Source organism: Tachysurus fulvidraco, chromosome 3 (assembly GCF_022655615.1).
Source record: "Tachysurus fulvidraco isolate hzauxx_2018 chromosome 3, HZAU_PFXX_2.0, whole genome shotgun sequence".
In the NCBI taxonomy this organism is placed as follows: Eukaryota; Metazoa; Chordata; class Actinopteri; order Siluriformes; family Bagridae; genus Tachysurus; species Tachysurus fulvidraco.
This window is the reverse complement of record NC_062520.1, coordinates 9,108,917-9,126,985: the sequence shown is the minus strand read 5'-3', so window position 1 is coordinate 9,126,985 and position 18,069 is coordinate 9,108,917. Positions and strand designations below refer to the sequence as shown.

The 18,069-nt window shown below is 38.6% G+C and overlaps 2 protein-coding genes across 9 annotated transcripts in view; one reads left to right on the top strand and one right to left on the bottom strand.

Moving 5' to 3' along the window:
- LOC113644229 (piezo-type mechanosensitive ion channel component 2) overlaps positions 1-7,441 on the top strand; it is a 128,448-nt gene extending 121,007 nt beyond the window's left edge. For all 8 annotated transcript variants that reach the window (XM_047810778.1, XM_047810782.1, XM_047810781.1 and 5 more), the window contains 10 exons: positions 1,224-1,438; positions 1,569-1,727; positions 2,023-2,170; positions 2,414-2,602; positions 4,462-4,554; positions 4,644-4,813; positions 4,959-5,075; positions 5,166-5,245; positions 6,177-6,390; positions 6,514-7,441. In XM_047810778.1, the coding sequence (XP_047666734.1) occupies positions 1,224-1,438; positions 1,569-1,727; positions 2,023-2,170; positions 2,414-2,602; positions 4,462-4,554; positions 4,644-4,813; positions 4,959-5,075; positions 5,166-5,245; positions 6,177-6,390; positions 6,514-6,766 (1,638 nt within the window). In that variant the 3' untranslated portion in view covers positions 6,767-7,441. The remainder of the gene's footprint in view (positions 1-1,223; positions 1,439-1,568; positions 1,728-2,022; positions 2,171-2,413; positions 2,603-4,461; positions 4,555-4,643; positions 4,814-4,958; positions 5,076-5,165; positions 5,246-6,176; positions 6,391-6,513) is intronic.
- Positions 7,442-8,172: 731 nt separating this feature from the next.
- On the bottom strand, positions 8,173-16,915 carry napga (N-ethylmaleimide-sensitive factor attachment protein, gamma a). Its single transcript, XM_027148882.2, has 11 exons — positions 16,709-16,915; positions 16,545-16,612; positions 15,197-15,281; positions 15,024-15,041; positions 14,903-14,933; positions 12,133-12,242; positions 11,957-12,023; positions 11,044-11,114; positions 10,853-10,931; positions 10,563-10,772; positions 8,173-9,762 (listed from the first exon to the last, which is right to left on the bottom strand). Exons 1-11 carry the CDS (start codon positions 16,759-16,761, stop codon positions 9,613-9,615), a joined length of 942 nt encoding a protein of 313 aa, XP_027004683.1. The 5' UTR covers positions 16,762-16,915; the 3' UTR covers positions 8,173-9,612.
- Positions 16,916-18,069: the final 1,154 nt, after the last annotated feature.

The window sequence follows — 18,069 nt, the reverse complement described above, 5'->3', positions numbered from 1 at the left end:
TTATTTGGTGTGTACAAAACATAATAAATGCACCAGTTTGGAGCATCTGGGAGGAAGGAAGACATCAAGTAATGCTAACTTGAATGTTTGCATAGATTACAGTTTTCTGATGTTCACATAACGTAGATATCCCATTATCCTGTGCGCCAGCCTTGGTGCAGCAACTGGCCTGGACAAACATGGTGTCGTATTGTACAACTAAATGGGAGCAGTTTATAAGCAAATAACTTATTTTTAATTGTTTTTTAACATAGGAATTTATTTCTGGTTGCAAACTGTTCTGTACAGTATACAGATGTTTCACAATTGCAATTATCCTAAACAAACATTATAGACGCTACAAAAAGGTTTTATAGTTAATTCAAAGTTTCAGAGGTTTTATAGTTAATTCAAGTCAAAATGCAAACAAATATATGGTGAAGACTTAAATCACTTACAAATGTTTTGAAGACTTAAAATGTTTTCTTGTGTTCAGTAATAAATTCCTTGGTGTGGTGGTTTCACAGGAAAATGCCTATACTGTAGTTATACATCCATCAGGAAATTTGAATTTCATTTTCAGACACACTGTCACAGAGACAGTGACAGTCTAAGGGTTATGAGTCTCAAAAAGACAGAAAACACACAGAAATCCATTGTGTGGTCAAATGTAAGCCTTGGTATTGACAATTAAAGACACTGAACCTATACTTAACAATGATTGTGGCAATGATTGTGTAATTAAGTCCAGTTGTGCACAATCAGGATGAAGGTGAAGGCGAAGATGAACATGACAGAGTTTGTGAGGGCTGTTGGGTCCTTGTATTTGTAGTGAAATATTATTTTTACCACTGTAATTGATTTAAAAATAGTCAAGAAATAAGGGAATAGAAATAAGGCACAAGTAGATACAGTATAGAGAAGAAATAAATATATCAAATATATTTTAAAAATAAAATCAGAAAATAGAAAATCTATTCAGAAATAGACAGTGTTGAGTGTGGTGCAGTGATGTGTGTGTGTATGTATATATATAATTGTGGTAGTGGTTTTGTGGCAGTCTTAAGAAGTCCAGTGAGGGTCCAGGCTCACCTGTTTACCTGTGAAGTGATCACAAGTTTAAGGACCTGAACAGCCTGAAGGAAGAAGTGCCTCCTCCTTCATTAGCCACCGAGATGTTTTCAACTCAACTCTCAGAAAGTTTAGCAAGAATTTAAATCTCGTCTTTCTCCATGTCTTATTAGAAACACTCTGCTGCTGCAGACATCACATCATCACTGTCAGAGGATCAGGTCCCTGAAGCGTTCCTGGTCATGGTCCTCATCCAGTTTGCGACTATGGTGGTGGACCGTGCGCTCTATCTGAGGAAGACTGTTATGGGAAAAGTCATTTTTCAGGTCATACTAGTGTTCGGTATTCACTTCTGGATGTTCTTCATACTTCCAGGAGTCACTGAAAGGTAAATGACATGGTTCCGGTCTATATCAAAAAGGGAACATTTCCATAGTTAAGATTAAACTTATAAATAGAAATAGAAATGTATCTTCGATGCTATATTTGTTTTGTTACAGTATTTTGTTCTGTTTCAGGCGTTTCAGTCAAAACATGGTGGCTCAGCTTTGGTATTTTGTCAAGTGCATCTACTTTGGTCTATCAGCCTACCAGATCCGCTGTGGCTACCCTACACGTGTGCTGGGCAACTTTCTGACCAAAAGTTATAATTATGTCAACCTTTTCCTCTTCCAGGGGTGAGAACCTTTAGCACACATCTCTGCCCCGCTGCATAAATACTGTAGAGCAAATATACACATCATAAATTAAGCTGTAATAATGTTACAGCAATTGGTAAAAAAATAACAACTGGAACTTACTGATTATAAGTGAAAAGATTCAGGTTTTAGTATCTGTTAACTAAATTGAAAAAAAAAAGATTGTAAAATTAAATCTAACAATAAAAATTACTGTTAAAATAAAGCAACTCTATGTATCCATACTGTATACTCTCTGCAGTAAATCATGGAAACTGTGTGATTTGGCTTTCAGGTTCCGGTTGGTTCCCTTCCTGACTGAACTGAGAGCCGTGATGGACTGGGTTTGGACAGACACAACTCTGAGTCTCTCTAACTGGATCTGTGTGGAAGATATTTATGCACACATCTTTGTGCTCAAATGCTGGAGGGAATCAGAAAAAGTGAGAAATATACATTTACATGTACAAGACTGTCACATTAACTCAGTCAAAAGGAGGAGAGAATATACACAGATGATGCAGCTACAGTAGTGTTGTAACACAGTGTGTGCTAGCATAGGTTTTTACTGTATCTCAGAGGAGACTAAAGGTCTCACAGATGGGAATATCAGATATTTGGCTGATCCCCACCTGGAAAACCCCACGATGATAGTAAGACAAAAATTCATGTGTGTGATTCTTCAGAGGTATCCTCAGCCACGTGGACAAAAGAAGAAGAAAGTGGTTAAATATGGGATGGGTGGAATGATCGTCATGTTACTCATCTGCATCGTCTGGTTCCCGCTCCTCTTCATGTCTCTGGTCAAATCGGTGGCTGGCGTTGTCAACAAACCCCTGGATGTGTCCGTCACAATCACACTGGGAGGATTTCAGGTGCATTTTCACATACTTTATTTATTAGCTTTCCTTATGCAAGGAATGTGTGCAAAAAACATTCATTTCAAATCAGAATATATGCTTTATACTATAGTTTTACAACCATACCAAGCTTTGTTACTAGCTTGTCATATTCACCCCCAAAATGTAAAACATTTCCACATTTTGTACTTGACAATCAAGAATCTACACAAAATAGTCAATTATATTTATTAATTATATTAAGTGTGTTGGGGAAATCTATAATATTTGTAAAAATATGTGTACAAGTGCGTGATTGCATACATATTCACCCCTGTTCGTTAATTATTCACCCTCACTCACTCATTTTCTACCGCTTTATCCGAACTACCTCGGGTCACGGGGAGCCTGTGCCTATCTCAGGTGTCATCAGGCATCAAGGCAGGATACACTCTGGATGGAGTGCCAACCCATCGCAGGGCACACACACACTCATTCATTCACACACTACGGACAATTTTTCCCAGAGATGCCAATCAACCTACCATGCATGTCTTTGGACTGGGGGAGGAAACCGGAGTACCCGGAGGAAACCCCCGAGGCACGGGGAGAACATGCAAACTCCGCACACACAAGGCGGAGGCGGGAATCGAACCCCGACCCTGGAGGTGTGAGGCGAACGTGCTACCCACTAAGCCACCGTGCCCCCCTAATTATTCATCCCTGTTAGTTATTTTAAATGTTAAAATGGCACTGGTGCTGTCGTAAGTCATACATTTAGTCGAATGAGTCATACTGAAGTGTCACAAGATATCGTTCTAAGGTCCTAGAAGACATGAGAACATAATAAAGGCCAAGGAGCTACCAATGTCAACAAATGCAAAAGTATTGGAATAATAAAAGTGAGGGTTTAGTTAAAAAAAAAAAAAAAATTATTCCAAACTTAAAACATCCAGCAGAACAAAGGATATGGCACAAATGCAGCTCTGCTTAAAGCAGGACATCCACCAAAAGTCAGTGAAGAGATCAGGAGTACATTAGGCAGAGATGTTCATTTCACCTCCAGGGTTGTAGGACTGTAAAATGTAGTAAAGTTCTAGGGGGTGAATAATTCAATTCAAATTCATTTATTTATATAGTGCTTTTTACAGTTGACATTGTCTCAAGCAGTTTTACAGAAACAAAAACTGAATAAAACGTTTTAAATACTAATGCAACACCCTTTAAAAATAATTACGGTAACACAACGTTCTACATTGTAAGATATGTTATTTTTGCAGTTTTATTTTTTACTGAAGTCCTAAGAGCATGCATTATTATATTTGTTCTTTCTTGTTTTGTCATGATAATGACTTAATTTTCATGTTATCTCGTTAAGCCTTTATTCTCATAAATACTGTCAATTGTTTTATATTCGTTTTGTCACATATTTATTAAAAAATGTTGTAAGAAAATCATTTTGTATTAATTTATTGTTCTTTGCGGACGCTTTCCTTTCCGCTTTCAGTGCTTTTAATGCTAAGTATTTAAAAGCCGTGCCCATAAAACATATACGTGCGGTTAGTTTAACTGTGCTTTCAGGAACAGCGGCTGGATGAACCGCAGTAGGGTCACTACACTGTTGAATTTGTCAATCAGATTAGTCCCTGATCAAATTAAAAGTGCATGCGATCATCCATGATGCTGCTTTACTTCGCTTTTACTGCCTCTAGAACTTGTTCATATGCAGAGATCATGAGAAAATTCAGTCGTGATCATGTCAAAACAAGAAAGAACAATTCTAATAATGTATGGCCTCTTAGGACTTCTGTAATATTTGATAGATTTTATCAAACCTAATTATGAAATGTTCACTATAAATCTGTGCACTGACTTTATTACTGTGTGTCTTGCAGCCAATCTTTACAATGAGTGCTCAGCAAAATCAACTGAAAGACATCACTGAGGCAGAATTCGTAGAGTTTATGAATTCCTACAACTACATTCCGGTATGATTGCCTAAAAGAAACCACAGTATCTACACTATTACATTGTATTCAAAAGATCACAATAAATCTCCTTTTTGTCTTGTTTCCAGAGTGCAATGCAGTTTTTGGAGGCGTACACCGCAGAGGATGTGACAGTAGCTGAGCTAGAGGGAAGTTCCAATTCTCTGTGGACCATCAGCCCACCAAGCAGGAAGAACCTCATGGATGTACTGAGCAAAGAGGACCAGTTTCCTGTCACCATGTCCTGGACTATACAGCGGTAATAAACACTACGAATAATGAAAAATGATGTACAGTTAATGGTGATGAACTCGCTAGTGTGAGAGAAGAAATACACACTAACACTGCTGTTTGTTATTGAATAATATAAAAGGTAGTATTATTTTCTGCATCATATCTTTTAGGAATCTTAGTCTTGGGGCTAAAGCTGAAATTGCAATGGACAAGCATGTTACATATCTGGATATGAATACAAGGCAAGAGTTAATAGATTTGCTGAACGGGACGAGGAACAAAGCTGTGTGAGTAACATTGCTGTTCTTAATTTAATCAGTTATTCCACTGAAGGAAATACAGGCTTAAAGTTGTGTCCTGTTTCTTGTTGTTTACAGAGTTATAAAGCAGGTTTTCCCGTGTTTCATTCGAGCTCCCAGTGACTCCAATGCAAAACCTATAGAACAGCTTTATAAAGGTAAAGTATGGATCTACAAGCATTTGATTTACTGATATACTGATTATATTCATATGAATACAACAGTATTGTAAAGGTTAGTTTCTATCCATATGTAAGTACGATACCAGTGAAAAGTTTTTCAGTATGGAGGAATGAATGTAAAGGCTATGTACATAAATCTAATTTATAATGGAAGTCTAAAGTCAATTGATTTAAAAATATATACTTAATAAACTTAATAAGCTATTAAGTAATTGTGGATGTGTTAGCTCTGTGATTAAAGCATGGAAGTTGTGAGTTTGAACCCCAGGTCTACCAAGCCTCCACTGCTGGGACCCTGACCAATTGACGGTTGAGGGCATTGCTCAGGGGCCAATCAGTGGCAGCTTGGTGGACCTTGGGTATAAACATGTATGTTGCTCTGGGTAAGGGTTTCTGCCAAATGCCCTGAATGTACTTAAAATAAATGCTTAATTAAACCACATTATGGTTGAATTCACAGTTCTAATTGGTCTGAATTGTTTTCTATAAAAACGGCTTTGACAATAGAACCAGCTGTAAGACAGAAACTTTATCTTTATCTTTTAGCCTCTTAACATCAAGAAAAATAATGACTGTTTATAGTTGCTATAATTTAAGTAATAATAGGAAATAAATATATATGTAAGATATGTTTATATATAAATATATAAAATTACTGGTCATTTCTAGAGAAATCCATATTGCCCATATATTGTGTCCTTAAGCACCGAATTATAATGTTTGTAATAAACAGCTTTCAGTACAGCTTTGTATTGTTTTAAAGGTTTACAATCTTGTCACTGGTAATCCGATATACATTACAGATGTGGTACATAGAGAGCAGTTTGAAAATATTGGTGTATTCACTGAAGTTATTTAGCATTTGTGGAAATTGTATTAAACATCCAGCCGTAATCCTTTAACCTAGAGGGTGAATATAAGGACATCCTGTTGGACCTGGAGCGCAACAATAACAGCAGCGGTGAGATTCAGGAGTGGTGGATCGTGGACCAGCCATCTGCAGAGAAGATCAACATCAGATTTGTTGCGAAGGCAGAGCTAAAGGGGGAGGCTGGACTGCAGCTGTATGTCTTCAATGATAAAGTTAGTCCTCCCAGCCTGGGCTTTCTTGCTGGCTATGGGTAAGATCAGTCGACCTTATCATAAATGTATCCCTTTTTGTTTTATGTTTTTCAATGATAATTCACCTGCATACAGAATTTTGCAGCACGTCATATTAAAAGTGTTGTTAATCTCTCTCACAGCATCATGGGTCTGTATGCCTCTGTGGTGCTGGTCATAGGCAAGTTTGTGCGTGAATTCTTCAGCGGGATCTCACACTCTATCATGTTCGAGGAGTTGCCCTGTGTGGATCGCATCCTCAAATTGTGCACCGATATCTTCCTGGTACGAGAAACAGGAGAGCTGGAGCTGGAGGAAGATCTGTACGCCAAGCTCATCTTCCTCTACCGCTCACCAGAGACGATGATCAAGTGGACCAGGGAGAAGACTAAATGACCCGACGAGAGTCTACAAGGAGTAATGAGATGAAACTCAAGATGAAGGACATGCCACTGAGGAGGCAGAAGTGTGTGTCATGTGTCCTCATAATCTGTGCACTCACATTATAACGAATAAAAAAAATGGCCTCCAATTGTGGAGTCTTTAACAATGTGAGCTACAGGTTTGGCTAAACTGAACCTGAAAAGCCAAAGGACTGGGGGACTAGAGCAGCTTCCATAAACTTTATTAGCAGGGATGAGCTGTGTTCTAGCACCCCCTACCTGTTTAAACAGACATGAACATGAATTGTGCAATATATTGTCCTGGTAGCTGTAAACACAAATACGACAGAGCAAGATAAGAGAAGAAAGACAGTGACTGACAGACACTAGCCACTTTTGACTCAAGAGAAAATGATGGGAACTGCTTGGGTCCTTCATTAAAACAGTCAAATGAGATACTGGCAGGATTCATTTACAGTGTTCAAGAGTGCGAAGAAAACCGTGTGGGAACCTGATGGCCACGTTGTCAGGACTGTCATCTCATCAAAACAGTATTGGTTGATTTTCCATATAAGGCCAGGAACAGTCACAGCATCAACAACTCTTCTTTACTGCAGTTACAGATACTCTGTGAACAGTGGGGTGGGATTGTGGTTTCACTGACCTGAGCATAAAGCACATTTTGGAACCCTGGGGTCTGAGGTGTCTTTTTTGTCTGAGAAATTCATTTAGTAATGGCATCAATCCGGTTCACACTTTAGAAAAGGACAAACATTGGGAAGTCCATCAGAAATTGGATGCTGCAGGACCCACTTAGATTTTAGAGCAGCTGGAATAGAAGGACATTCTCATGCTGCTGTATTGTCCAATAACTGCTTTATCCAGGCCAGAGTTATAATCGTTTAAATTAATAATTTGCTTATGTCTTGGGGAAACCGAACCAAGTGAGTTTATTGAACATGCAAACAAAATATTAATACCTTCTGGAGGGGATAGGATTAATCAAATTGTCTGTGGGAGAGAAGGGGTTGGCCAAACTATCTGTAGGTGTAAGTGGGATTGGTAACACCTTCATAACACCTTATGTTTCTGCACTAGCAGGCAGGATTGGCCAGGTGTATCAGAGAGTGGGCAGCACCGGTCAAACAGGAGGGGGGGGGGGGGGGGTTGGTTAAGCATGTGTTGGAAAAGAACTGTATTGGTCAAGCCAATGTTGGAATGGATGAAATTTGGTCAAGATTGAGTGGGAGTAGGTGGGATTGATCAACCCAGTGTGAAACTGGAGGCATAGATTATGTAAATGCCTGAACAGGTAGGACTATACAGGAATTAATGAATTCCTTTGGGAGTGGGATTCAAGAAAAATGATGCAAATAAAAAACAATAATGGTGCTAGATATAATACAAATCACAACAATGTAAGATTCAAGTTTTATGTCAGAGTTTTGCACTTTTTTCATCAAAATATTGGAGCTACACATTTACCCACTGGTAGGTTTACATGCAATTCAGACATTTTAAAGTAAGAGTTTACAGATAGTTTGTCTAGAACATGCACACTTCATTTCAAAGCATAAAGTGGAATTATAAGGATAAAAAAAAAAAACTGCACAAGATTTCTTACAACTTGCAAAAGAATTTCCTGCTAAACTAATTCAAAGAGAAATTGTTCCCTGAAGTTTCAATTCACATAGTGTTTTCCCCTATAAGTATTATGCAAGAAAATGCATTACATTAAGATCCAGGGTGTAACATTAAGGCATAATTTCATGCATTTTATCGTATATATTTTTTAAGGGTATCCTTTGAATATCATTTGGATTTGAATGTGTAATTAGATGGATGGAAACATTGGCTGAAGAGAGATCATATCAAACTAAAGTGAGGGATTAAGGATGGCTTTTTTAATCATAAATGTTTTGACTTTAAATCATCAGACATGACTGTTTTCAACACTGCAGCATGTAGAGTAAACTTGCATTGAGATATGAATTATACTCTAATAAAAGAACGGTCTAATGATTGTCATGGTAATAAATAATCATTTTGGATAAATTAACCTGCAAGCAGCATGTGACCATGACAAAACAAAAAGTACAGGTTATATTAAATAAGCTCTTGATTTTGTGTAACTAGAAGACACCTATGACTGTATAGTATTTTCGGTTTTGTGTATTTTTTTTTATTCTTCATAAACATATAACAACATTACACACCGTAAAACGTAATAATATTTTGCTATTATTTAACTTCATGAACACTTGAGAGAGCGAGAGAGTACTGTAAGGAGACACAAAAACCAGAGCATTCAAATCATCACTGTGATGTCTGAATGCGATGTTCATGCTTATGAGGCAGTAATGTTTTTGTTGAAAGAATTTCATAAGGCTATGGAGAGTGTTGCCTGTAGCAATTCATTCAAAGCTATGGTGCATTGAGCGACAACGTGTAAAGCTACACCCCCTAAACAAGAAACCCACATTGTGGCCTAAAGTAAAACTCCACCCTAAATACATTTCTGTTGAAATATTTGTGATTGTGCACTTATCGATTTACCAATTAACTGGTTGATGCTGTATTTATATTATTACCGTGGGTCGTTGATAGTTATGAAGTCACACTGATATCAGAGAGGGATGTTGATATGGTTATAATAGTATGCAATAGGAGAAAGTCTTAGACATAAGGGATCGTGATCAGGTTATGGACGAAAAAAAAAGTCAACTGGTTTATAAATTACATCTCGAATGCCATTGACGATAAAATGTTATTTATAAAAATGAATATCGGGGTGGATTTTTCTTTAGGATGCATTCTGGCTGTGACTCAATTCACCGATTCCTGATCGAGAGTTAGTATTTAACAGAGTCCTCCTGCATACTCGTCCTCGTCTTCCTCATGTTTATCAGCTCCACTGTTCACTCCTCCGTCTCCTGGAGCAGCAGCAGCAGCCGCCTTCTTCTTCTTCCCTCCACCAGGCACATTAAGAGTGATAGCCAACTTAGCATACTGGAAAACAAAATATTTAGGTCTAATTGAGGAGTGAAACTCAAAGTCAGAGGACATATTGACGAGACGGATAAAACAGCGGCAATGAGCCACTTCCGGTGAAATTTGGAGACGCTTGTAGAGAGACCTGGAGCATAAAATTAATCACCTTTACATATATAGACTTCCACAGCTTTCAACAGGGATTTAATAGAAATGAAACCTAGAGACTGAGAAATCATCCTGTGTTCAAGGTCTTGTGGAAACATCAATTATTGTGTGTAACTTTTTTTGTTGTCTTCTTTTTAATTCAATCATATTCCTCGTTCACCTGAAGGGAGCCAATAATTTTGGAGCTGATCCGATTCCTGACGATCCTTACAAAAACGCTTGGAAGTGACATGAGTAAAGGATGAAGCAGTACAAAAACCATTAAGTGAGCAAAATAATTAAAAAGTAAAATAAGTGAGTCAAGGATTCAGTTGTGTTGACTTATGTGAGCAAACCTTTTTTCTTGTTTGTTTTATCAAAAAGCTTTCATGGAAATCTGTTTAACATCTCAGCTGTTTCCTCTGAAACTAAAATACATGAGCTGCAACCTGAAATGTACAACACAACACTTAGTACTACAGTGTATCAATGCAACAATGATGTTTTTATAGCTATTAAATTATGTGTAGAATGTCATTTCGGATGCAGCCCCAAATGTCCAGTGCAAGTGGATTACTTAAGTTCTACAACCACTTTACTAAATCTACCATTAAACAACAAAGTCAGAAAGCATAAAGTGGCAAGCTGATGTTTCCAGATGTAACACTTACGTCATTGTCCATGTATTTGAACAGTGGTGAGTTGCAGACACGGGCCACCTGCTCTTCATCCTGCTCATCATATCCCTGTAATAGCTGCTCCAACGCAATACAGTCCTCACTCCCGCTGAATCCTGGGATACTGTAGCTTTCCCTCACGCACTTATCGGCAGCTACGTAATCTCCTCGGTGTAAGTGAACCAGCACTTGTGCGATGGTTTTCTAAAAGCAACAGAGAGAAGATCTGCTACATCATGATTTATGCAAGTGGCGATCTTCTGATTCAGTAAAAGAGGTCATACCTTAAAACATGTCGGGTAATTTTCTATGTCCCTGTACATATTCTTCTCCTTTTGGATGGACACTACTGCTTCATCAAACCTTTAGGGGAAAAAAGAAAAAAAAAACATGAGAAACTGCTGAATTAAGATAACGTGTAACCAGCTACAAAGCTGATAATACACAGTTTGGAGACATGGGCTCGTTGCTTTACTTCTTTTGTCTGACGAGGAGTCGAGACGCTTTGCCGAGCAGCTCCACGGCCTGCCGCAGACGTTCCTCATTCTGTAACGGACAATAACTGCTCAGAATTCAGCTGTTAATGTGCTACACTGTACTATTTACAAAATACTGTTAGCGTGAACATGGCTATATGTCAAAGGGTAAGGTATGGACAGATACCTTCTACGGATCCTTAGTTAATTTTTGAGATTTTACAAATGCAGCTATCCCATAATTCTGTTCACTGAACAAGCATTACTAAAAGGTTTACAAATCATGCTTTACAAATCACTATGCAATCAGGACCTCCTTTATTTAATAGTTCAATCTGCACACTAATTAACCCGTGAGTTCTGTTTGTAAGCTTAGTGGTTGGGCTTGGTTCCCTGCCCGAGACTAGAACCTGGGCCAAGGTGAAGAGCATGCAGGATCCTGCTGCTGGATCACCAGGGAACAGAAAAATGTCATTAACATAAGTCTGTGATTTGTATTGCAGCTGTCAGAGGTGCCGATTTAGAAAAGCGATCAACACGATATTATAAGAGGAATGAAATCTTTAAAAGACTTTTTACAAATTTTTACAGTATATATTTTCAGTGGCATCAAACGTTGTGAGAATTGAGTATTGTGCACTCCAATCATTTAGCATTGAACGATGACGAGAAAATAATTCACTAGAATATATTTTATAACATTGAACAAACTACCGGTTACTCAGAGAGATGAGAAAGGTGCTCATAGTTAAGCTAGGAAATGATCACGATATTGGTGCATAAATATAGTTAGTAATAGAATACCTACCTGCACAAATAGCCACATTACTGTAACCACTGCTGATTTAGTCAAATCAAACATAAAGTAAAAAGTCAGTGATGATTTCACGCAAACTTTTTATAGTCGCTCACCTCAAACACCGATGCAGCTTTCTGATAGAGGTCCACAGCTTTAGATAAATCCACCGGTTCGATCAACCTACCGATCAGATCGTCACTGTTATTTTAATAAAATATGTATGATCGTGACCCCATTTTAATGGAGTACGGTTATGTAAAGGTTTATCCGATCTTCTTTAATCACTCACTTTCCTGCTCTGTCGAGAGCCATGGCAGCGGTGTCTGGGGTGCCGTTCTCTATGTACATCATACTGGCTTTCTCTATGTACTCAATTGCCTCGGGGAGCCTCTGCATGTCCTGTTGAAGACACAAGCACAATGCAGCATGTTAAACTTTAAGGAAGAGGTATATAGTGGAAGCTATTCTGGCAATACTCTTTACGACGTACACCTTATTGGCTCTAACAAAGCAAATAGTTCTTATTACTGGTTTGTATGCCTCAAACCTAGTTAAAACTTCTCTTTTGAGTCTAGTTCCACTCCAGGTTTCCTCCTAATATTATCTTAAGAAGATTTTCCTAGCCATTGTTGCTATTCTATATCAATCGTTCAAACACTTGTTTCTCAGATATCGTACGAGCATCTTGAATGGACAAACAAGGAGAAAACAAAGCAAAACTCCACAAAAAACAAACCGAATCTAAAAAACACATTGAAATCAAGACTGTCAAATATTCTTATGTCACAACATCCAACAGCCTATCAGGAACCAATATGCAAATAAAGACCACACGGTACTGCTTTGCCAGGAGAAAGAGGTGGTCCAAGTAGTTTTGGGGTGTTTATAATTTGCATATTCATAGACTTGTAGATTTCTTTATTAAAACAATGTCGGTATATTCCTCTGCCTCTTTTTCTGCTATTTACCTTTTTTTTAGCTTGACAGGGTATGTTGAGTAGCACTGGTATTTATTTCCCTAATCAGAATCAGAATCAGGTTGATTGGCCAAGTGTGTTGACACACACAATGAATTTGGTTCCAGCTGTATGTGACTCTCAAAATACAGACATAAATAACACTATACAGTATACGTACTATACTTGAACTAAACAAGAAACAAAACAGACTATGCAGACGACGTGATACAATATAGACAGTACGAGTATTATATATGAATACAGAATATATGACTGATCAGTTATGTACATATAGTGTGAGAGTGCATGATAGTGAATATAACAGTATTGTGCAATATTATGCTTTTGTAAACTATTCAGCAGCAGTAGTGTGTGTGTAACATATAAGGATGATGTGATGACTGACAGTTCTGATAATGCATTACTTATAGATATGAAGCAGGGAATATAATTATGGTGAGTTGTTAATCAGGGTGATTGCCTGGGGAAAGAAACTGTTCCTGTGTCTGGCAGTTTTGGTAAACAAAGCTCTGTAGTGTCTGCCAGAAAGGAGGAGCTGAAAGAGGTTGTGTCCAGGGTGCGAAGGGTCAGTAGTGTTTTTTTTCTGCCCAGTTTCTGATTCTTGTATGGTACAAGTTCTGGTGGGTGAGCAGGGGAGGCACCGATTACTGATGTTTTTACTGTACGTTGCAGGCTGTTCCTGTTCTGTTTTGTTGCTGCTCCAAACCAGATGGTGATGAATGTGCACAGGACAGATTCAATAACTGCAGTGTAGAACTGCATCAACAGCTCCTGTGGCAGACCTTACTTCCATAATTTTATAAAAAAAATACTGCTGGGCCTTTCTGAGAAGTTTATGTTGGACTCCCATTTCAGGTCTCGGGAAATGTTAGTGCCCAGGAACATGGAAGTCTCTCTCTTCCATGGCATGTCAAAGTTTTTTCAGTTTGGCTGTGAACCATGGCTTGTTTTTACTGAATTTGAAGAAGGCTTTGGTTGGCACACACGCGTCTTAACAAAAACTGATGTAAGACGTCACGGTGTCAGTCAGTTCATCCAGGCTGTCAGTTCCAGCCTCAAACATACTCCAATCAGTGCAGTCAAAACAGTCTTGTAGTTTCTGCTTTGCCTCACTGGTCCACCTCTTCACTGTTTTGACTACAGGCTTAGCAGATCTTAGTTTCTGCCTGTATGTTGGAATAAGATGAACCAAGCAGCGATCGGAGTTCCCCAAGGCTGCCCCGGGTACAGAGCGACATGCGTCAATAAGAATTGTGTAGCAATGATCCGATGTATTTTCCTCTCTTGTGGGACAATTAATATGCTGCCTTTATTTTGGAAATTCAAGTATTAGTTTTGCTCATTTAAAGTCTCCAAAGATAATAAAAAGAGAATCCGGATTTTTTTGCTCCAAGCCGCATATTTGCTTTGCCAGGTTTTGCAGTGCATCACTCACATTGGCATGCGGTGGGATGTAAACTCCAGTCAGAATGAATGAGGTAAATTCCCTTTTATTCACTTTTATATTATATAAGGAGCCTGGAATGGATTAGCATATGTAAATGCCTTCATGGTAGTGATGTCACATACTTGAATACTTATTATATTCATCTTATTATACAGTAAAGTAGCATAATAAGATGAATATAATAAGTATTATTAAATCATGGTTGGGGCTGAAGTAATCTTTTTTATCTTCTCTGTATTGTGCATTTGTGACTGTTGCACAACTAGTGAAAATGGACTTAGCTCTCCTAAGGTCAGCACTAGCAAACCGTATGCACCAAAAGAGTGTCGCCCGATGACTTCTTCTGTGCCATCAGCCTCATTACCCCAGAACAGTGGTGTTTCTGACTTCACAGACAGTGGTGGCTCAAGTGGTTAAGGCTCTGGGTTGTTGATCAGAGCATCAGGGTTAAAGCCCCTGCACTGCCAAGCTGCCACTCTTGGGCCTTTAACCCTCCCTGCTCCTGGGGCACTGTATCATGGCTGTCCCTGTGCTCTGAACCCAACCTCCAAAGTTGGGATATGCAAAGAAAGAATTTCACTGTGCTGTTATCTATATGTGACAATCAAAATGCATATTCTACAAGAACTCACCTTCAGCATCATCCCTGCCTGCTCGAGGGCCCTGTGCAGAGATCAAATATCAGGTTCAGTGTCACTGAGACACACATACAGAACTCTGTAATGCTACAACAATAAAGTATTTCAGTCTTACTTTGCAGCATGGAAAAGTCTGGAGCATGACTTAAGGAGAAAAATCCATCAAGAGCATGACACATTTTTAGTCAACACTACGTAGGCGGGGTCTCATTCAAAAGTCAGAACACACAACAACAATGTTCACCAGACATGTTTAGCTAAGGAAGCCACTGAGAGGTCAAAGGATACGTTCTGTTGTTGGTTTGAGCCTCTGCTTCTAGTAAATAAGCTTCTTTTGCTTCTTCAAGTTGTTTGGCATTTTTGAAAGCGACAGCTGGGTGAAAGCAGAAAGATATGTATTAATACAGTGGGGTACAAAAGAAACAGTAAAAAGAAAAGTCTAGGGCTGCACAATTTAGCTCATGATCAAAATGCTTGGCTTCAGTAAATCCTTAAACATATCACACTGTAATAATGGTAAGCTTAAGAACAATTTCTTGATTATCCCTGATGAAAATGTTTACAATGTTGTTGGATTTCCACACCCATGCCCCAAAATTTCAGGAAACATTAAGAGCCTAGTAACATGCTTAATTTGGACTTATAATACACAACATATGCTTTACATTCTCACACTTGCAATTAGCTGCTGTATCTTTTTTTTTTTTTTTTTTGCAAATTTTGTTCATCATATCCAGATCCACATATTAGCACAACCTTTGGCTCCTGACTTTTCAGACACTATGTAGTAGAAAACCTTCGGTATTGGAGGCGATTGTAACAGGGGAAAAGAACCGATTCCGTATTAACAGCCGTGCATTTTGAAATGGGATGTTCATGTGAGCGTGATGGTCAGGTCTCCTCCTAAGTACAGAGTATGTATAATGTAGGTTTTAGACTTGTTCTAATGGTGACCAGCATTCATGACTATTTGCTTACTAAATTATGTAAAAGAGAAACACCGTTATAGACATTGTGACATTAGTGACATTATTCTCAGTGACACTATTATATTATAAAAGGAGCCTGGAATGGATTAGCATATGTAAATGCCTTCATGGTAGTGATGTCACATGCTGACACAGGATGCATTTTAGTTTCAATATATTATATATCAATGTCAACATGGTACAACAAACTGATAAAAAAAAGCATGTAACATCTAGGATAGAGGTGGATGGATCACTGTGTGTGTGTATGTGTACGTGTATGTTTTAAACTCATGGTATCTTAAGTATGTAACCTAGTGAACCAGCATTAATGTATTCAGTGTTAGTGATTTAAGCACTTATGTACGTCGCTCTGGATAAGGGCGTCTGCCAAATGCTGTAAATGTAAATGTAAATGTATGTGTGTGTGTGTGTGTGTGTGTGTGTGTGTATGTGTATGTGTGTGTGTACGTGTGTGTGTATGTGTATGTGTACGTGTATGTGTACGTGTATGTATGTGTGTGTGTGTGTGTGTGTGTGTGTGTGTGTGTGTATGTGTATGTGTACGTGTATGTGTACGTATGTGTGTGTGTATGTGTGTGTGCATGTGTACGTGTATGTGTGTGTGTATGGGGGTTATATATTAAATGGAGATGAAATGACTTTACCTGCTTTTGCATACTCTGACGCAGCGCTGTCATAATCCGGCTTCCATTTCATAAAACTGGTCTTTAAACTGTAATATTTAATCCGACACAAACACAACACTTTATATACTGTATCTATTACACAGACAGAAGATACACAAAACAAATCCGACACAAACACTCACTATTTTTCCGCTTTAGCGATGTGCTCATTGGCTTCGTTAATTTTCTGCGCCATGTTTGTGATGCAGATCCTTTAACCATGTAGTGTTGATATTACAGTGAGGTTTTATTCACTGACAGAATAACCGCTTTGTTGTTATCCTTCTTCCTGACGTGAGATTTCCTTCACTTCCGGGTCGCACCTGATGAGCCATAACAACCCCACCTCCTGTTCTGCGATTGGCTACGTCAGTGTTCGGCATATATATCTACACCGAGAACTTCCGCTGCTACCGGAATATGATTTCAATTTTCTGTATATATTCTATTTCTGTAAAGATTGTTTTCTACTGATATTCCGTCATTGAAGATGCATGTAAAAAAATCTTAATAAAGGAAAATGTCTTCCACAACAACCATGTACACGCTTCAGATAGATAACGTTTTAATTACATTTAATAAAAACATATCAAAATAAAAGCACATGCCCCTGTAGATGGCAGAGGCACAAGAGCCAGTATTCTCCCGTACAAGAAATGGAATCTCTTGAAAAAACAAAGAATCTCTTGTAAAACACAAACAAACAATATGCATACACCATCCCACTAAAACACACTACACATCATCTTCCCTACTTTTTTTTTTTAAATATAAATTGGCATGTTGTTACTATGAAAGGCAAGAACCCAGTGATTGTCATGGAGTCCCACATTGCAACCAGGTGTGTCTTTATGGGCCCCTCTGCAGCACATCCAGCAGCCAGGGCCATAGGGCAACGACTGGGCTGCCCTTGAGCAAGGCACCAAACCCCCCAATTGCTCCCTGGGCGGTGCAGCATAAATGGATGCCCACTGCTCTGGGTGTGTCTTCACAGTGTGTGTGTTCACTGCTGTGTGTGTGCACCTTGGATGGGTTAAATGCAGAGAACGAATTCTGAGTATGGCTCACCATACTTAGCCATATGTCACGTCACTAATTATGGTGCCAAAGACAAAGTGACACGTCACCACGGCCATAGCACTTCTTGTGCTGCTTACAGGGATTGTCTTTGTAGCATGGATCACTGACCCAACGGGAATCAACTTGGCGCACACAATAACTCTCAATTATAAACTTGAAGTAATGACAGGTGCACTTGAGAGCAGTAGTAGATTGAACAGTAGTTTGGCCATTGTGGTTCTTCCCCAAAATGTTGCCTCATTAGTTAGAAGCACACAACTGTGTACTGTAGGATGTCTTTGAATACTGTAACATTAGAATTTCCCTTCATTTACATTTTACATTTATGGAATTTAGCAGACACCTTAATCCAGAGTGACTTAAATTTTTATTTCCATTTAAACAACTGACCAATTAAGGGTTAAGGGCCTTGCTCAGGGGCCCT